Source organism: Thamnophis elegans, chromosome 13 (assembly GCF_009769535.1).
Source record: "Thamnophis elegans isolate rThaEle1 chromosome 13, rThaEle1.pri, whole genome shotgun sequence".
Taxonomy (NCBI): Eukaryota; Metazoa; Chordata; class Lepidosauria; order Squamata; family Colubridae; genus Thamnophis; species Thamnophis elegans.
In genome coordinates this window covers 27,629,631-27,648,954 of record NC_045553.1, presented here as the reverse complement: position 1 = coordinate 27,648,954, position 19,324 = coordinate 27,629,631, and the positions used below count along the sequence as shown (strand labels likewise).

The 19,324-nt window shown below is 42.8% G+C and overlaps 1 protein-coding gene across 1 annotated transcript in view; it reads left to right on the top strand.

Annotated features, from left to right (window-relative positions):
- The window catches only part of LOXL2 (lysyl oxidase like 2), a 93,461-nt gene that overhangs the window by 27,632 nt on the left and 46,505 nt on the right, over positions 1-19,324 (top strand). The window contains 1 exon segment of the mRNA XM_032229886.1: positions 18,570-18,781. Within this exon segment, the coding sequence (XP_032085777.1) occupies positions 18,570-18,781 (212 nt within the window).

Sequence of the window (19,324 nt, the reverse complement as noted above, 5' to 3'; positions counted from 1 at the left end):
TTAATGTCGGCACCTTCTGGATAAGTTGGACTACAAACTCTGTAATTCCAGTTAATCAACTCAACCACCGATAGTACTGGCTAAGAATAATAAAGCTTACAGCACAACACATTTGAATAGAATAGAGTAATAGAATAGAATAGAATAGAATAGAAAGAATAGAATAGAATAGAATAGAATAGAATAAATAGCTGGAAGGGACTTTGGAGGTCTTCTAGTCCAACCCTCTGCTTAGGCAGGAAACCCTATAGAGTTTCAGACAAATGGTTGTCCAATCTCTTCTTAAAAACTTCCAGTGATGGAGTACCCACAACTTCTGGTGGCAAGCAGTTCCACTGATTAATTGTTCTAACTGTCAAGAAATTCCTCCTTAGTTCTAGGTTGTTTCTCTACCTTGATTTCTTTCCATTGATTGCTTCTTGTCCTGCCTTCAGGTACTTTGGAGAATAGGCTGACCTCCTCTTCTTTGTGGCAACAAAGATATGAGATATTGGAACCCTGCTATCATGTCACGCCTGGTCCTTCTTTTCATCAAAGTAGACATACCCAATTCTAGCAACCGTTCTTTATATCTTTTAGCCTCCCGTCCCCTAAACATCTTTGTTTCTCTTCTTTGCATTCTTGCTTCTTCTCTCTGCACTCTTAGATGAACTATCAGAGTTTGCATCCCAGACAAAATTTGAATGCAAGCTCTTTTACAGCCACTCAACATGGTCCAGCAAGTTTAGTTTAATGTAGTATATAATTACAATTTTGCCATGATAGCCAGCAATGAAATGGCAGTAGGAAATAGGAGCTCATTTCTTGTATGAAAAGAAAAACATACAGCTGCTCATAGAAGATTTCTTTCAAAGAATCACCTCAAACATTCCTTTAAAAATATTTCATGTTGACTTTACCCTTTTCTATTTGATATAGCCCATGCTACGAGCTGTAACAAGCCCCTGTGCACACACAACGTTTTTGTGGCTTTGGATTTTAGCATCGGTTCTCACTCGATGAGTGGAGAAATTGTGTGTGGGCAGGTGGCACACATCGAAGCCCCTCTCCTATGTTAAAACCAGGTTGATATAAATACTTCCATTTTCTGCATTTTGCTATAGAGAATATGCCATCCAAACAACAAGAGTCACAAATTTAATTATGCCAAATGTTTCTGATCTACCTGCTATTTATTTAATTAACACACTAAACTTTGCCACTACAGGTAGCTTGAGATACAGATTAACAGAGTTGGAAGAGACCTTGTAGGTCATCTAGTCCATCCCCCTGGCCAAGTAGATCCTATACCATTTCTGACAAATGGCAGCCCAATGCCTTCCTGAAAGTCTCCAGTGATGAAGCTCCCACAACTTCTGAAAGCAACTTCTGTTCCATTGTCAGAAAATTTCTCCTTATTTCCAGATTGAATTTCTCCTTGTTCAGTTTCCATCCATTATTCTTTGTCTGGCCTTCAGGTGCTTTGGAGAAGAGCTTGACCACCACCACCCCTTCTCTTGTGGTAGCCCCTCAAATATTGGAAGGCTGCTATCATGTCTCCCCTGGTCCTTCACTTCACTGAAGCATACATGCCCAGTTCCTACAACCGCTAATCGTATGTTTTAGCCTCCAGTCCCCTCCTCATCTTGGTTGCTCTTCTCTGCACTTTTTCGAAAGTCTCAACATCTTTTTTATAGTGTGGTGACCAAAACTGGTCTATGTGCAGTACTCTAGGTGTGGTGGTCTTACTAGGGCTTTATGGGGTGGTATTAGTACTTCCCTTGATCTTAATTGTATCCCTCTCCTAATGCAATTTAGAATTGTGTTGGCTTTTTTTAGCTGCCCCCGCACACTCTTGGCTCATATTTAATTGATAGTTACAATGGGAGTGAAAAAATGACTTATGACCATTTTTCACAGTTATGACCTTTCCAGCATTCCCAGGGATATTCAGAGGCTTGGCAACTGGTTCATATTTATAACCATTGCAGTGTCCCAAGGTGATGCGATCCCCTTTTGCAAACTTCTGACAAGCGAAGTCAATGGGGAAGCCAGATTCACTTAACAACCATGTTACTAACTTATCAACTGCAGTGATTCACTTAGCAACTGAGACAAGAAAAGTCGTAAAATGGGACAAAACTCACTTTACAAATGTCTCACTTAACCGCAGAAATTTTGGGCTCCATTGTGGTCGTAAGATGAAGGCTACCTGTACACCACCCATGTTCTACTGGAATAGCTCTCAAAGCCCATGGATCTCCATAAACTGTCTGCCTCTGAAATGAGGAGATTCCTAATTCCATCATTTGACCACAGTTGCCTGTTTTTCAACCATGGTGTGGCATCCAAGCTTGTCACCAAAGGGTCTTATGCAATGGAAGGAGAAAGAATGAGATTAGCTTCTGATAGTTACTATGAGGGAAGTCGTGTCTCTCCTAAAAGAGAGTTGTCCAACCTTGGCAACTTTAAGACTTGTGGACCTGAGGGGTAGACTTTAAAAGTTTTAGCAAGGAGTTCTCTGCCCAGTTGCTGGGTGGGCGTGGCCATTGTGGGTGTGGTCTAGTCGGCCCCTGCAGCACAGTGGAGAGGGGCATTTTTGCCCTTCTTGGGCTCCAGAGGCTTGAAGGGGTTCCAAAAATCAAGGGGACAACTCCCAACCATTGTGATTGTAACCATCTTGACGTTTTGATGACAACCCTTGCTTTAGTAAATGTATGGGGCAGTGGTGGGATTCAAATTTTTTTACTACCAGTTCTGTGGGTGTGGCTTGGTGGGCATGGCAGGGGAAGGATACCATAAAATCCCCATTCCCTCCCCACTGCAGGGGAAGGTTACTGCCAAATCCCCATTTCCTCCCAATCAGCTGGGACTCAGGAGGCAGAGAATAGGTGCAGGCGTGGCCAGTCAGAGGTGGTATTTACTGGTTCTCCAAACTACTCAAAATTTCCACTACTGGTTCTCCAGAACTGGTCAGAACCTGCTGAATTACCACCTCTGGCTGGATCTAGCTCCAGGGCCTTGACTTTAACACCTCTGGTGTAGAATCTTTCCAGCCCAACTTTGCGTGATTCTTGGAGCAAATGTTTAACTGCAGTGAAAATATCCTGCCAGTTTGGATGCTTTTTCCAATGATGAAATTAAGTAGTTGTATATAATTAATTGGATCATTAAGAATCCTCCTCTTAAGGCCATCTGCTGGGCTTTAGTAAGTCCACTCGGATAGTTCTGCAATCCCACAAATGATGTTTTATGGGTGTCTCAGTGGACAAAGATCAGATCATTTACACTGCTGTGGTTTTCTGCCCGGAAAGCAATGTGGCTCTTTTTCAGCAATCTTCAGCTTCATTAGGAGATAAGAAGGAAAAACTCAAAGCAGTAATATCCGTGGAGGTTCTCAGTCATCCAGGTCATGGTTGTCCCAAAGGTGCTTTTTCAAGAGGCAACTGGGAACTTCTGGTTTTCTTTGAAGACGTTTCGCTTCTCCTCCAAGAACCTTCCTCGGCCTTTCCCCACATCCAGTCAGAGCTGAAAAAGCTTCTTGGAGAAGATGAGAAAGGTCTTCAAAAGAAAAACCAGGAAAGTCCAATTGGATCAATCAGTAATAGTGTGCGACCAATTAGCACACAGAGTTTTTAAACCAGGGGTGAAATTCAGCAGGTCCTCACAGGTTCTGGAGAACCAGTAGCGGAAATTTTGAGTACCTCAGAGAACCGACAAATACCACCTCTGGCTGGCCCTGCCCCCATCTATTCTTTGCTCCAAGTCCCAGCTGATTGGGGGGAATGGAGATTTTGCAGTATCCTTCCCCTGCCATGCCCACCAAGCCACGCCCAGAGAACCGGTAGTTAAAAAAATTGATTTCACCACTGGTTTAAACATGTTAATTACTATCCTACAGGGGTGGGATAAGGCCATCATCTGCAGTAAGAGAGACTTTCCTCCTTCTTGCTTAAAGTGATCTCCTTAACCTCCTTGCATTGCAAAGTTGTTGTGGCTTCAGAGAAGACAAGTCCCACAGGGAGAAGATGGTGGTCATAGACTATTTTGTGCAGAGGGGAGATGTAATCTGGTGCTAAGGAGCTCACTTTGCACACCAAGGCCTCCAAATCTAATTCCTGTTCAATCTTCTGAAGGTCTTCTGTTTTTGATCCTCTCAGTCACTGTCAATCTAAGCAGGGACAGCACTGAACCAAGCTGGCCAGTTCTTTAATTCAGTAGAAGACAAATTCCATATGTTGAATCTCAAAATTTGAACCACCCCATAGGCCAGGGAGGGTCAAACTCAATTCCATTGAGGGCCACATCAAGGCTGTGGTTGACCTCAGGGGGGCTGGGCGTACATGGCCAACTGGGTTGAGCATGGCCAGCTTGACATCACTCCCCAAACTGCTGGCATGTTTCCTCTTCGCATTGGGTAGACTGGGCCGAAGCAAACGCAGGCCAGCCCCTTACATTTTCCAGGATACCCCCGTGAACCAGATCCGACCACATTGTGAGCCGATCCAGCCTTATCTTAATGAACATATCCATTATGAATCCTGTAGAGCAGGTGTGGGTTCTGGCAGGCACTACTGCCGGTTTGCTCATAGGCATGCTGTGCGTACATGCACAATGCAATAAAAATTGTTCTGCGCAGGTGCAGAAGAGAAAAACAAGAGTGGCGGCTCCTATGACACCACCCAGAGAACTGGTTCAGAGGCGTGACATGCCTGGGTTGCTGCTGGTCCCAGCGACCAGGCCGCCAAAACCACTAATCCGTTCAGCCAAACCAGTCCGAACCGGGAGGAACCCACCACTGCTATAGAGCTGCTGATGAGAGGAAATCCACCAGATAGGGCCCACAAATCTTTTGGAATTTGAAGGAGAAACTCTAAACCATCCAAATTGCAGACTGTTTTTAATGACGCGTGGGTAATATGAACCGAACAGAATGTTGCCCAATGTGGACTAGACTTTCCCTAATCTATAGACTGTGTCTCTATGCGTCTCTCTGTTGTGCATAGATACCTTATTCATAATCATTCGTTTGAACAGCTGACTGCTACTGGCATTCCCCTTCTTTTCTCAGCTTGCTTCCTGCCATGTTTGCATTGTCTGGGGCCTCACATGCCGAGAATGTTTCTTTTTAGACTGCTGCGCTGTTGGAAGTGCATGATACATTTCATAGTCCTCACCAGCTGAGCTGAGAAGTTATGGACCTTTGGATAGCCTCCGGAAGGTGTGGGTTCTCCATCACTGGAGGTTTTTAAGAAGAGATTGGAGAGTCATTTGTCTGGAATGGTTGTAGGCAGGGGTAGTCAACCTTTTATACCTACCGCCCACTTTTGTATCTCTGCTAGTAGTAAAATTTTCTAACCACCCACCGTTCCACAGTAATGGTGATTTATAAAATAAGGAAGGTAACTTTACTTTATAAATTTATAAAGCAGAGTTACAGCAAATCCCTACCGCCCACCATGAAAGCTTGAACGCCTACTAGGGGCAGTAGGGTCCAAGTTGACTACCACTGGTGTAGCGTCTCCTGACTGAGCAGATGGTGGACTAGTCCAGAGGTCTCCAACCTTGGCAACTTTAGACTTGTGGACCTCAACTCCCAGAATTCCTCAGCCAGCTTTGCTTTGCTTACTGGCTGAGTTTTCTGGCTTAGGAATTCTGGAGTTGAAGTTGACAAGTCTTAAAGTTGCCAAGGTTGGAGACCCCTGGATTAGAAGACCTCCAAGGTCCTCTCCATCTCTCTTGTTCTCTATTTCAATGAACTAAGACTAGACTTTAAAGACATAATCAATGTCTTGATGGATCCCTGGTCAATCTAATGATCTCTTGTCCCAATAGCCACGTAAAGGCGGTTTATTGTGTTTGTGGCCTCAGGAGTGCCCAATATTTTGGATGTTTTAGTTTCAGTGGGCCAAAATACTTGGTATTCTGATGAGGAAGCACCTGCTCTTTCATAGTTCTTGTGCTTGTTTCACTTCTGGAGGTGGATTGGCTGGCAAGCTGGGCCACCAAAGAGTGCAGCCCCATAGCATCAGTTAAAAGTCTGTGGAGATTCTCCGTCATCCAGGTCACGGTTGTCCCAAAGGTGCTTTTTTTTTTCAAGAGGGCAACTGAACTTTCTTGGTTTTTTCTTTGAAGACATTTTCTTTCACATCCAAGAAGCTTCTTCAGCACTGACCTGGATGGTGGAGAATGGAAGGGTTTATACTCACTTGCAGACAGCTGGTCATTTGCATCCTTTTAGAGGGTCTTGAAGCACTTGGAAGTTTACCTGTGTCCTCAGGGTTACCTAAGTGGTGCAAATGGTTCCTGTAGTCTATAATTTTCCCCCCCTGGAAATCCATTCCTACTCCCACACCATTCAAAGGGTCTTCATCCCAAATTGTATAGCTAATGTCTGTAGAGATTCTTAGTCCCAAGGGGGCTTTTTCAGGAGGCAACTGGCCTTTCTTGTTTTTCTTTGAAGACTTTTTTCGCTTCTCATCCAAGAAGCTTCTTCATCTCTGACAGGATAGTGGGGAATGGAAGAATGTATATTCCTTGCAGACAGCTGGCCATTTGCATCCTTTTTAACCAGCTGTCTGCAAGGAACATAAATCCTTCCATTCTCCACCATCCAGTCAGAATTGAAGAAGCTTTTTGGATGAAAAACAAACATCTTCCAAGAAAAAACAAGAAAGTCCATTATCTGCTGAAAAAGCACCTTTGAGATAATAGCTATGAGTTGGATTAGCAAATGCAGGGTCACTGTAAACTGCTTGAGGAATTCCCAGGATCCCCCTGCCCTTCCCCCCAAACTCAAAGTTTAGCATTCCTGGTGCCAGAGGTACTGCCAGAAAAAAATGCCATGCGCGCAGGGAATGCATCAAAAAGAAGAAAGGAATTCTGTGTCCAAAGATTAGGATGTCCTACTCCGACCAATGTTGGAGCTTTCAAACAGATGCACTTTTAAGGGGCCATGTCTGTCTCATCTGAGGCTGTACATAGTGAGAGTATATGCTAGTGCATTCTCTGGATGCTTCAGCTTCTTGAAGGAAAACTAGATTGTGGCTTGTGGGAGAGTTTTAAAAGAAGGACGGGCTGTTTCCCCAAACAGAAAAAATGAAGTGTGGGGAATCGGAAAAGGGTCAGAAAATGATCTGAAGGAGAGAGCCCGAGAATATTAACAGATTACCAAGTTGGAAGGGACCTTGTAGGTCATCTAATCCAACCCGCCACCCAACCAGGAGACCCCAGACCATTTCTGACAAATGACAGTCCAGCCTCTTCTTGAAAGTCTCAAGTGATGAAGATGCCCCAACTTCCAAAGGCAACATATGTTCCATTGGTTGATTGTTCTCACTGTCAGAAAGTTCCTCCTTATTTCTAGGTTGAATCTTTCCTTGTTCAATTTCCATCCATTGTTCCTTGTCTAGCCTTCAGGTGTTTTGGAGAATAGCTTGACATCCCCCCTCCTCTCTGTGGCAGCCCCTCAAATATTGGAAGACTGCTATCATGCCTCCCTTGGTCCTTCACTAGGCTAGCCATGCCCAGTTCCTGCAACGGTTCATCGTATGTTTTAGCCTCCAGTCCCTTCATCATCCTGGTTGCTCTTCTCTGCACTTTCTCAGAGTCTCAACATCATTTATTTTAGTTCAGTGCAGAAAATATGTTTTATTTCAAAGGAAGCCTGACCTCAGCATCTCTATATACAACCTCCTGGCCAGGAATGAGTTCTTCTTAATGAACAGTTGGCTAAGAACTAGAATGTGAGGAACAGGGCCAAACAAAGTTTGAGCAGTTATCCTGTTGGATCAGAGTCAGTACTTGCTGCATACTTAACCTTTTGAAGAGGGCCAGTAATTCAAGATAGCTATTTCTGCTACAAGGCTGATATTTTGGACATTGGTATTTGTTTGATAGATTAAGTATAAAAAATGGTACAATACAGGTAGTGTATTGACTTATAGCAGTTAATTTAGTTACCATTCAAAATTACAATAACATTGAACAAGTGTCTTCTGACCATTTTTCACACTTATAACCATTGCAGAATCTCCATGTGGCATGTGGGCAGCTGACTCATATTTATGACTTCCTGGGGTCAACTTTTTAACTTTTGTAACCTTCTGACAAGCAAAGTGAAGGGGGAAACCAGATCCACTTAACAACCATGTTACTAATTTAACAACTGCAGTGATTCAGTTAAGAACTGTGGCAAAAGGGGTTGTAAAATGGAACAAAACTCACTTAACAAATGTCTCCTTTAGCAATAGAAATGTTGGTCATAATTCAAGGACTACCTGTATTATAAGTGCAACTGAAATCAGTGTATTATTGAAATGTGACCACAAGCATTAGGGAAGATAAGATTTTCAAGTGAAATAAGTTTGATTTGTTGGTTTGATGGATTGATTGCCCACCTCAGCAAATAACTCTGGGCAGCTCACAATTCAAATATATATAATAAAATGTTAAAAACAGGTTAAAACAATATAAACATAAAAAAGCATTAGAACAGTTAAAATATTAAACCATCTAATTCAAAAGCAAGATATCTAATCCGTTAACAATATAGTCAATATCACAATATATTTATGAACCTCATGAGTTATCTGAAGTTATATTGATATCTGCTTTTTCAAACAAACATCGTCCAGTCTGAATCAAGCTTAAATGCATCCCACTGAGGTCAAAAACTATAGTCTGATTATAACTAACTCTGGATCAAATCCATATGGGCTAACTGTCTAATAATAAGCTTTTCTAGCTGCCTGTGATCCTTTCCACACCTAAACCATTTCTGAAGGCATCAACTACTCTTGTGTCAAAGTTAAAATAATGAATACAGACTTTATGTCATTTTGGTGAGGTCATTAGTGAAGAAACAGTCATAGCACATTTTGTATTATAATCCTACTTGTCAATGAATCCTAATATTTGACATATTACAGCAAGTGATAGATCCTTGCCAAGAGTTTCTGATCACTGAAATCTAAACAGATTGATAGCGGAAGGCCATGAAATTCTAAAGCTAAAAGTTATTCTGGGGGATTTAAAAACAAAACTTAGAAACAGCACAGCAATCCAGGGCTGGAAGGCACCTCAGAGATCATCTAGTCCAACCCCTGCTCCCTGGCAAAATGGACTGCTAAATTGGCCACACCCACTCAGTCACACGACAACCTGGCCATGCCCACAGTCACATGATCACATAGCCATGCCCACCAGAGGTGGGTTCCTACCTGTTCGGACCAGTTCGGCCAAGTAGGTAGTAACTCAGCTTGCCATGCCCCCAAACCAGTTCTATCGTTGGCGGCACCATCTTGATTTTCTGTTCTGCACAGGTGCAGAACAATCTTCATTGCAAAAATGTATTTATTTTTCCTTTTCTAACGTTGTGTGCATGCGCAGAACTTTTTAAGGGCAAATGTGCATGCATGTGGAGTGTGCGTTTGGCGTGCGTACATGCAAAGCAAGCGCACGCACAAAAAAATTTTGCATGACGAACCGAGTCCATGTCACATGACCACATAACGACGCCCACCAACCCACGCCCACAGAAGAAGGCAATAGATTAAGAAGTAGGAGAAGGCAGTAGATAGTTGCCAAGGAAACTCCAGTGATGTGATCATATGGAGCTGAATTGAAGTGTTTTCTTTTTTCTTATATTTGAGACCATTGTATTGTAGTTTTTTAAAGTCGGGGAATTTACCACAACATTCCCTGATTGCCATGAGCTCATGACATGTCTAAAACAGTGTCTGATTATCTTTTATTTCCTTTGGCTTTCTAACCCAACTCACTTTTCCATTTGCCCACTGTCAGTGGGGGGAAATAACTACTTTTTCTTTATATATTATGAGTTTTTCAGCTCAAAGGCCTGTTAATGATGCCTTTTTTTAGTATTACTCAAACTTCCTAAAGGCTTGGCAGTGCCTCAAAATTCAGTGATTGTTTTAACTCACAGCTGGTAGGAAATCTGAGAAGCTCTCCTGAAACATGCTTTCTAATTCTATTAAAAGGAATGGGGGGATCCCAGGATTTCAGAAGAAGAAGAAAAATCTATTAGGAAAAATAGACAAGGAAACAGTGAATGTTTTGTGGCCAGGCTTGGGATGAAACCCAAGAAGCTATCAAACTTTTATATCTTAAATCCCACCAATTATTCCATCAAAAATTTGGATCCAACCACCATTTTCTGAGGATATTTATAGGTTCAGAGGCGTTCTTCTGAATTTTGCAGACTTAAATATCATGTAATTCCGTTGATAATAATAGTCACTTCTGTAAACATAAAATAACAACTGAAAACTATCTGGGGTTAAAGTACTGTTGACTGGGTAGGAACAAACTTTCCATAAACCGAAATCAAGAGATAAATGAGTCCTCTCCCATTTGAATGTAAATAATGCAGAATAGTGCAAAACAGTATTTAGTCACCGCACGCCAAAGAGACTGTTCCAATCTTGGACAGAAGAAAATGCTTTGTTGTCATGATCAGTTTATTTGTCTTAGCATACTTGATCAAAAAATGACTTCATATTTGTTCTCCCCTCATATTTAGGGAAGGTTTCCCAATTTCTCCACACAACTGGCTGAGAAACTTTGGATTAAGAGAAAAAGTAGCTCATGAAATGCTCTCTCTCTCTCTCTCTCTCCCTCTCTCTCTCTCTCTCTCTCTCTCTCTCTCTCTCTCTCCCCCTCCCTCCCTCCCTCCCTCTCCTTCTCTCTCATTCTCCCTCTCTCTTTCTCTCTGTCTGTCTCTCTCTCTTCTTTTTCTCTCTCCCTTTCTTTCACTCTCTCTCTCTCTCTTCTTTTTCTTTCTCCCTTTCTTTCACTCTCTCTCTCTCTTATTCTCCCCCCCTCTCTCAGACTATACATAAGTATAAACTTGGTATATCTAGTCTAACAAAAGAAGGACTAAGGGTGACCTGATAGCAATCTATTAGTACTTGTGGGGCAGTCACAGAAATTAAAAGCAACCTAGGGAAGGACAAGAAATAACAGGTCAAAACTTATCAAAGAGAGATTCAACCTAAACTAAGGACAAATTTCCTGACAATGAGAATTGTGGGTGCTCCATCATTGGAGGTTTACAAGAAGAGACTGGACAGCCATTTGTCTCCAATGATATAGGGGTCTCCTGCTTGAGCAGCGGGTGGTGGTGTTGGACTAGAGGAACAATTTACTGCCAACTGAGTCAGTCATCGCTTTTTATTCAATCCAAGAGTTTTTATTCAGTCAGCCAAGGTCAGAAGCTAGCAGGAGTCACATCTTGCAGTAAGCTGCATTTGGTTTAATTATGGTTTGTGGAATAAACCAGTTTTGGCTTCTTTTGCAAAATATACTAAGCCATAAACCTTGCTTGACAAATGGCTAGTTCACACCATATTGTAAAATGAAACTAATAAACCAAAGATTATTACTTAATGCAAACTGTAAATTCAGAATAATTCATGGAAATTATTCTTAGTAACTCTAGTTTCTCTCTCTCTCTCTCTCTCTCTCTCTCTCTCTCTCTCTCTCTCTCTCCCTCCCTCCCTCCCTCCCTCCTCTCTCTCTCTCTCTCTCTCTCTCTCTCTTTCCTTCAAATAGAAAGATACTGGTAAGATAAACACGAAAGGAGAGTTAGATAAGAAAAAGAAAAAAAAATACTGTATTCAATTACTGATTACGCAGATTTGCCCAAAGAAAATGTCATACTTCCAAGGGAAAAAATATATTTGCTTTGCTTTTAGTCTTGCATGTTCTGTGCATTGTAGCCAACATCTGAATAGATCACCCATGTTTCTTTCTCACAGTTGGAAAGGAATGTCCTTTTCAAGGAGAACTTTTGAGCCACAATTTTAATTGAATCTTGCACTGAAAGAGGAACAATTTACTGCCAACTGAGTCAGCCATCGCTTTTTATTCAATCCGAGAGTTTTTATTCAGTCAGCCAAGGTCAGTAGCTAGCAGGAGTCACATCTTGCAGTAAGCTGCATTTGGTTTAATTATGGTTTGTGGAATAAACCAGCTTTGGCTTCTTTTGCAAAATATACTGCCATAAACCTTGCTTGACAAATGGCTAGTTCACGCCATATTATAAAATGGAACTAATAAACCAAAGATTATTACTTAATGCACGCTGTAAATTCAGAATAATTCATGGAAATTATCCTTAATAAATGTTAGACTTCCAGTAAAAACTCAGTTACTGATGACATCAGAGAGGGAGATGGTTTTTCCATTGCTTCCTTTCATGTTGTCTCAGAATTAGGCTACATGTTGCTTGACTGTTCTTTGATGTTAAAGGTTTTTGTTCAGGGTTAAGTATTCACACTTTAGTCTACGTAACACTGCACAAAGAGATAGAGACTATTACTTCAAGGGGTACAAATTCCAGGTTATGAAGCAGCAAAGGAGAAAAAGGGATGCAGTCTTAAATGGGCCTTTCTGCTAAAATGCATGGAGCTGATAAAATTCATTAGAAGTCCTTTTAAAATGTTTTTATTGGAAATTGTAATTACAATAATGAAAGCAAATACAAAATAAACTCAGAGAAAACTGAGCAGTAGAGAGAACAAAGGGTGCAAAGAAAAAGAAAATAAATATTTAAAAAGTGACTTTCTATCCTCATCCCAAGTATAAATAAACTTAATAACTCTTCAATCCCGATAAGATTACAGCAAATATCTCTTCTTCCCATAACCCATGCCTTAGTTATTTAGAAATCTATAAATCACCAACCTTTCAGGCATGGTATCAGTAAAAATACCATAGAGAGTAATTAGTTGCCAAATGTTAGTAGTAGCTTACACAATGTGGTGGGAACATGTAGGCAATTCATATCCAGGGGTGAGATTCAGCTGGTTTGCACTGATTTGGGTGAATCGTATGTTAATTTTACATCTGGTTCCCTGAACTGGTTGTTGTAACGGTTGGCTGGCCCCGCCCATCTTGCCGTGCCCTCCCAAGAGTCTCCATGCAGCCTGTTCATCATGCCAGGTAAGTGTGGGAGCCTTGGGGGGAGGGTGTAAAAAAAAGGGGCCTACCGGAAGTTCAGAAATGGGCCTGTTTTCAGCCTCCGGAGCTCGGGGGAGGCCATTTTCACCCTCCTGGAGGCTCGGGGAAAGCGTCCGGAGTCTGGGGAGGGCGAACACCTCCCCCCAATGTGGTGCAGGAGGCCAAGTAAGCCACGCCCGCCCAGCAACTGGGTAGAGAACCAGTTACTAACATTTTTGAATCCCACCCCTGCTCATATCCCAAGTCAGTTGGATAATCTTGTTATGGTGAGAAGTTATCTTTTCCTCCTAAATTTCATTTTTCCCCCTCTAATTCCTCCACTCCCCAATTCCATGTACAATTATTAGAAAATCTATGTGAATTATACAATATCTATGATGGGAACCTTAAACAATGAGGTTATTGCCCGACTGCTGGAAATACCCCATGAGAAAAAAATAATATGAGTCACTGCAAAAAATCTTGAGAATTGGAAAAAAGCAGAAAGGATGTTATGTGAAATCTTGTTTTCCCCACTGCAGTTAACATAGTAATAGTCCAAATATCTGTGCATTGCAGCTTCAAGCAGAGAAGCAGTGAAGTATTGTGGTTGAACTGTTAAACCAGGGATTAGGAGGTCTGGAGTCAACTATAAAAGCTCAGTAGATATATTTCCGGTGGGGGCTTACGGCTCAGTGGTTAAAGATGCTGAGCTTATCTGTTGACAGCCTGGATTCAAGGATGGCAACAGGGTGGGCTCAGCTCCTTGCCCAGCTCATGTCACCCTAAAGCATGCAAATGCAAGTAGATAAATAGGTACCACTTCGGTAGGAAGGTAACAGGGTTCCGTGTGCCTCGGTGTATAATCATGCTGACCAACGGTGGGTTTCACACTTTGTTACCACTGGTTCAAGGCTGGCCCTTCCACACATGTGCCCGGCCTTCCGCACATGTGCTTTGCTCATGCGCGCACCTTCCACACATGCACCTGGCCTCAAAAACGTGTCTAAGAGCCGGGGTGGATGGGCAGGCCCATCCACCATTTCTGCTACTGGTTTGGGTGAAATGGTCCAAACCGGTTGAATACCACCTCTGATACTGGCCACATGACCCCAGAAGCATCTTCAGACAATGCTGGCTCCCTCAGCTAAGAAATGGAGATGAGCACTGTTACATAGGTCCTCGCACTAACGAATGACAGCTCGGCAGCAGCCAGGCGCGTCTTAGCCAATCAGACGCGCCTGTCAGTTGCCGAGCTGTCAAGCGCGAGTCAGCCGGGTATAAAAGGCAGCATAACTCCAACGGCTATCCGATCTACCACATAACTGCGGAAGCTATCCAGTCTACTGCTACTTACTAACCGATCTACCACGCACAGCTACCAGCCTGTCCGGTCTACTGCAATTGTTACTGTTACAACGTTCTTGTTATTAAAACGGTTACTGTTACCTTCGAGCCTCTGTCCTTCATTATTGAAGATATACTAAGCACCATGCTGTAGAGTTGGACATGACTGGACAGTGGAAACCTTTACCTTTAGATATAAGTCCATCAGAGTTTGCAGCCGCTCACCTTCTTCTCCATTAGTAGATGGATTGTCTGCCCAGTTTTCTTCCACTCTCTTCAATCACCGATTCTGTACAAGCAGTTGATTCTCTCCATCCTCTCCAGGATCTTGGGCAAAGGTCTCTTTCCCCCCTCAGGGTTTGGGTGGAGCTTGTCCCTCTGGATCTTCCTTTCTTCCATGGAAGCCGTTCTTCTCCTGTCCTCAAGCAGGAATCGACAGTTGCAATACACAATTCTTTTTTTAAAAATAGTTTTTATTGAACGTTTTAATCTTTAAAAACAGAAAGAAAAACACAACAAGAAAAAACAAAACACAAAACATACACAACAATATAAAGTAATTATACTGCCTTCTGTATCGGCTTTCATGTTTAGCCTTTATAGTTCTCCATTCTGCATTCCTATTGCTTTTACCTCGTCCTATAATATAACAACAGCAGGACTAACACTTATAATAATATTAATTATTTATATCACCATTATATTTACATTCTCTATTTCTGTTTGGCTTCTGTTTTCTAGCCACATAAATTCTATTCCATATTTTATAGAAATCCGATTCTTCTCTTTCTTTTAGTTCCATGGTCATTTTGTCCATCTCTGCACATTTGAGTACTTTTCTAATTATTGCTTCATCTGCGGGTGTATTGATTTCCCCCCCCAGTTTTGTGCAAAAGCAATCCTAGCTGCAGTGAGTATGTGTTGCAATACACAATTCACTTCACTTTACTCTCCAACTTCTCTCCAGCTTGTCCGTTCACTCCAGCCACAAAAATTTACTCTACTCTCCTTCCCCTGCTCCTTCTTGCTCTCTCTCTCTCTCTCTCTCTCTCTCTCTCTCTCTCTCTCTCTCTCTCTCTCTCTCCAATTTTTGAAGCACATCCCAGTGAGAAGAGCGTGTCTCCCCTGGCTCAGGTCCCCAATACTTAGGTATCTCACTGCACCAATGGGACTACTGACTTCAAATCTCCCCACACCAGCCCTGGAGAGCAGCCAAGTCAGCTCATCAGACCTCATGATACAGCAGCTGCTCTTCGACACCCAAACTTAGTTGTGTTTTTCCTTGGCTTTTTCTCACTCCATATGTTGGCTTGTCCAAGCAGAACAGTAGCCCTCCCAGGCTGCAAAATCCATATGCTACACAGAGAGAAAGATTATAGCGGATGGCTGGAGTTGCAAATACTTTTGAGCTTTGCGTGCTAATTTCTTTTCTAGCATCTGTTCTGATAAACGACACATGAAGCATGAGCCAGCAATGTGGGCAGCTGCCAACAGAGCCAAGGGCATTTTTGGATGGCACCAATGTTGTAATACTGAGATTACAGGAAGTAACAGCTCTGCTTTATGCTTTAGGCTGCATTGGTACATTTTTGTCCAGTTTTGGTCAAACACCGGAAAGATGCGGATGACCAGGAAGGAGAGCAGAGCAAATAACAGGGAGGATGGGTAAACTGTGTGAAGGATTGGGTCTGTTAAGCCCAGTACTTGCCAAACGTGGATAAATTACCCAAAATTAAGTAAAAGTGTTTAGAATAGAATTCTTTATTGGCTACGTGTGATTGGACACACAAGCAATTTGTCTTTGGTTCATATGTTCTCAGTGTACATAAAAAGACAAGATACCTTCGTCAAGAATCATAATGATAGTCATAGGGTACAAATAAGCAATCAGGAAACAATCAATATCAATATAAATTGTAAGGATACAAGCAACAAAGTTACAGTCCTGCAATCATAAGTGGGAGGAGGTGGGTGATAGGAATGATGAGAAGATTAATAGTAGTGCAGCCTTAGTGAATAGTTTGACAGTGTGTGGGGGGGGTGTTGTTTAGCAGAGTGATGGCATTCGGGGGAAAACTGTCCTTGTGTCTAGTTGTTCTGCTGTGCAGTGCCCTATAGCGTCGCTTTGAGGGTAGAAGTTGAAACAATTTATGTCCAGGATGTGAAGGGCATTTTACGGCAGTAGAGTAGAAGCCATTTTAAGGCACAACAGGATGTATCTTAACAGAGCACAAATCCATCCCAGAGATTAAGTCATCTGTGTACCAGGTTTGGTTGAAATGTTTTATATATATATATAAAATTATACACACACACACACACACACACACACACACACACACACACACACACACACACACACATATATATATATATATATATATATATATATAAAGATTGTCTATAATACGTATTTCAAACCCTTTTGCCCTTTGGAGGTATTGCATTTAAAAATGGGAAGAGAAAAATTCCACAGTCCTGAGGTCATGAAATAGAAACATGAATTTGCTGAGTGGTAGAGACAAAGAAGCAGCTTTTAAAAAATGTACATAAGCCTTCTCTGGAATTAGTTTCCTTTTTAGCTACTTATTGATGCAGCAAAGAGCATTTTTTCCGAGTCTGCTCAGTCTTCCCTGAAAGAAAACCCTGTGGGATTGGCTATTCTGGAAATCTCACGTAGGCAGGAATATGGAAATACCTCGCTTTTTGTGACTCATCCCCACTCATCGTTTCAGCACTCCACGCTGTTCTTCCAAGCAAAGCACAGGAGTCTTAGAAAATCACAGATGAAATTTTTCTCCCTCTAGCGAGATGAAACCACAAGTGTGAAGGGTGGGGAGCTGTGACCCTCAAAGGTTGCTAAACAAAGACTCCCAAGATAGTTGTGGCAACTGAAGTCATGACTCAACAAGTGGAATGGTTAGCACCACTCTGCAGGCTTCCCTGCAGGCTTTCAAAAGAGACTGGACTGCCATGTGTTAGAAATGGTGTAGAGTCTCCTGCTTGGGCGAGGGGTTGGACTAGATGACCCATGATGTCCCTTGCAACTCTGTTAATTGGTGTTAAATTGTTAAACCTTTGGAGGACCCCAATTTTCTGTCCAGCGTTACTGGAAAGAATTTGACTGATTTTAGCGCACAGGTTTGATTAATCCATCTGTGATATTTGGTTCTTTCTAGATTTATTTATTTATTTATACATTTATGTCACTTGATTCTCAATGACTCACAATAAGCAAAGGTGTTACAATAAAATGCAAAGGGGAAAAATGGAGAAGCGAAGGTTGGGTTCAGAGGAAGTGATTTGTTCAAAGACATCTAGCGACTTCTTTGAAGCGCTATGCCACAATACTGTGCAGCTTTTCACAACTCTATATTTTTGGGAGTTGGTTGATGGGTTGGTTGCAGTGGTGGGGTTCAATTTTTTTTACTCCCAGTTCTGTGGGAGTGGCTTGGTGGGTGTGGCGTGACATGGCATGACATGGTGGGTGTGGCTTGGTGGCATGACAGGGGAAGGATACCGTAAAATCTCCATTCCCACCACACTCCAGGGGAAGGATACTGCAAAATCCCTATTTCCTCCTGATCAGCTGGGACTTGGGAGGCAGAGAATAGATGGGGGTGGGGCCAGCCAGAGGTGATATTTACTGGTTCTCCGAACTACTCAAAATTTCGGCTACCAGTTCTCCAGAACTGGTCAGAACCTGCTGAATACCACCTTTGGTTGGTTGGTTGGCTGGCTGGTTTAAATTAGGGGTGTCAAACTCGATTTCATTGAGGGCTGCATCAGGGTTGTGTTTGACCTTGATGGCCAGGGAGAGTGGTCAGGGGGAGTCGCCAGCTTGATGTCACTCAGTCCGCCTGGGCTCTGTTTTGGCCGCCACAGCCTCCTGTAGCCCTCTGCCAGTGAAAACAGAGCTCAGGGAGGCCATGGACGACCCACCTGGGTTCCATTTTCAGCCTGCAAGGGCCTCCTGCAGCCCTCTGCCAGCAAAAAAGGAGCCCGTACATTCCCCCGAGCTCCGTTTTCACTAACAGAAGGCTGCAGAAGGCTATCATGGTCAAAAATGGAGCCTCTGAGGGCTGCAAGTGGCCTTCCCAAGTTTCCGTTTTCACTGGCAGGGGCACCGCGGGCCAGATCTAAGCACCCCATGGGCTGGTCCGGTCCCCCCGGGCCTTGAGTTTGATACCCCTGGTTTAAAGGATATTTGTCTCCCCTCTGGCATTTTCCACTGGCCTGTGCCTAAAAAAGAAACTCTTTATCTTCCTTTCATTCCTTAGAACACAAACATCAAAGTAGAAGATGTCCGAATACGTGCCGTCTTTTCAGCCTCTCGCAAACGCATCCCTGTAGCGGAGGGTTACGTGGAGATCAAAGAAGGGGGCACTTGGAAACAGATCTGCGACAAAAACTGGACCAACAAAAATTCCCGTGTTGTCTGTGGCATGTTTGGATTTCCATCGGAGAAGAAATACAATGTCAAAGCCTACAAGTAAGAGGCACTTTTCTAAGGGATAGTTACAGTCTTAAACTTCAAGAATACTGTATTTTTCGGAGTATAAGTACAAAAAATTATCTCTGCCTCCTTGCAGCAAACAGCAAACTACCCGTTTCAGTTTCAGCACAGCCTGATTAGCACAAGCAGCTGTTTGTCAGTTGGCTCAGCCTCCCGACGATCAGCTGTTTCAGGATACATGGATTGCCATAGCCTATTGCTGCCTCCACGCGCCTCATTTTCCACCTGTTTTGGGTGGCAGGGATCAGAATGGGTGGAAAACGGGGTGCACGGAGGCCGAAAATGGGCGTGCAGAGGCCAAAAATAGGATGCGGAGGCTGTGCTGAAGCTGAAACTGAAACAGGCTGTTTGCTGTTTGCTTCAAGGAGGCAATTTGATGGGAGGCAGATGCCAAAGGGTGGGAGCCGGCGGGTGGGTGGGGCTAAATTCAGTGTATAAGATACACCCAAATTTTCACCCCCTTTTAGGGGGGAAGAGAATGTGTCTTATACTCTGAAAAATATGGTACATATGCAGATC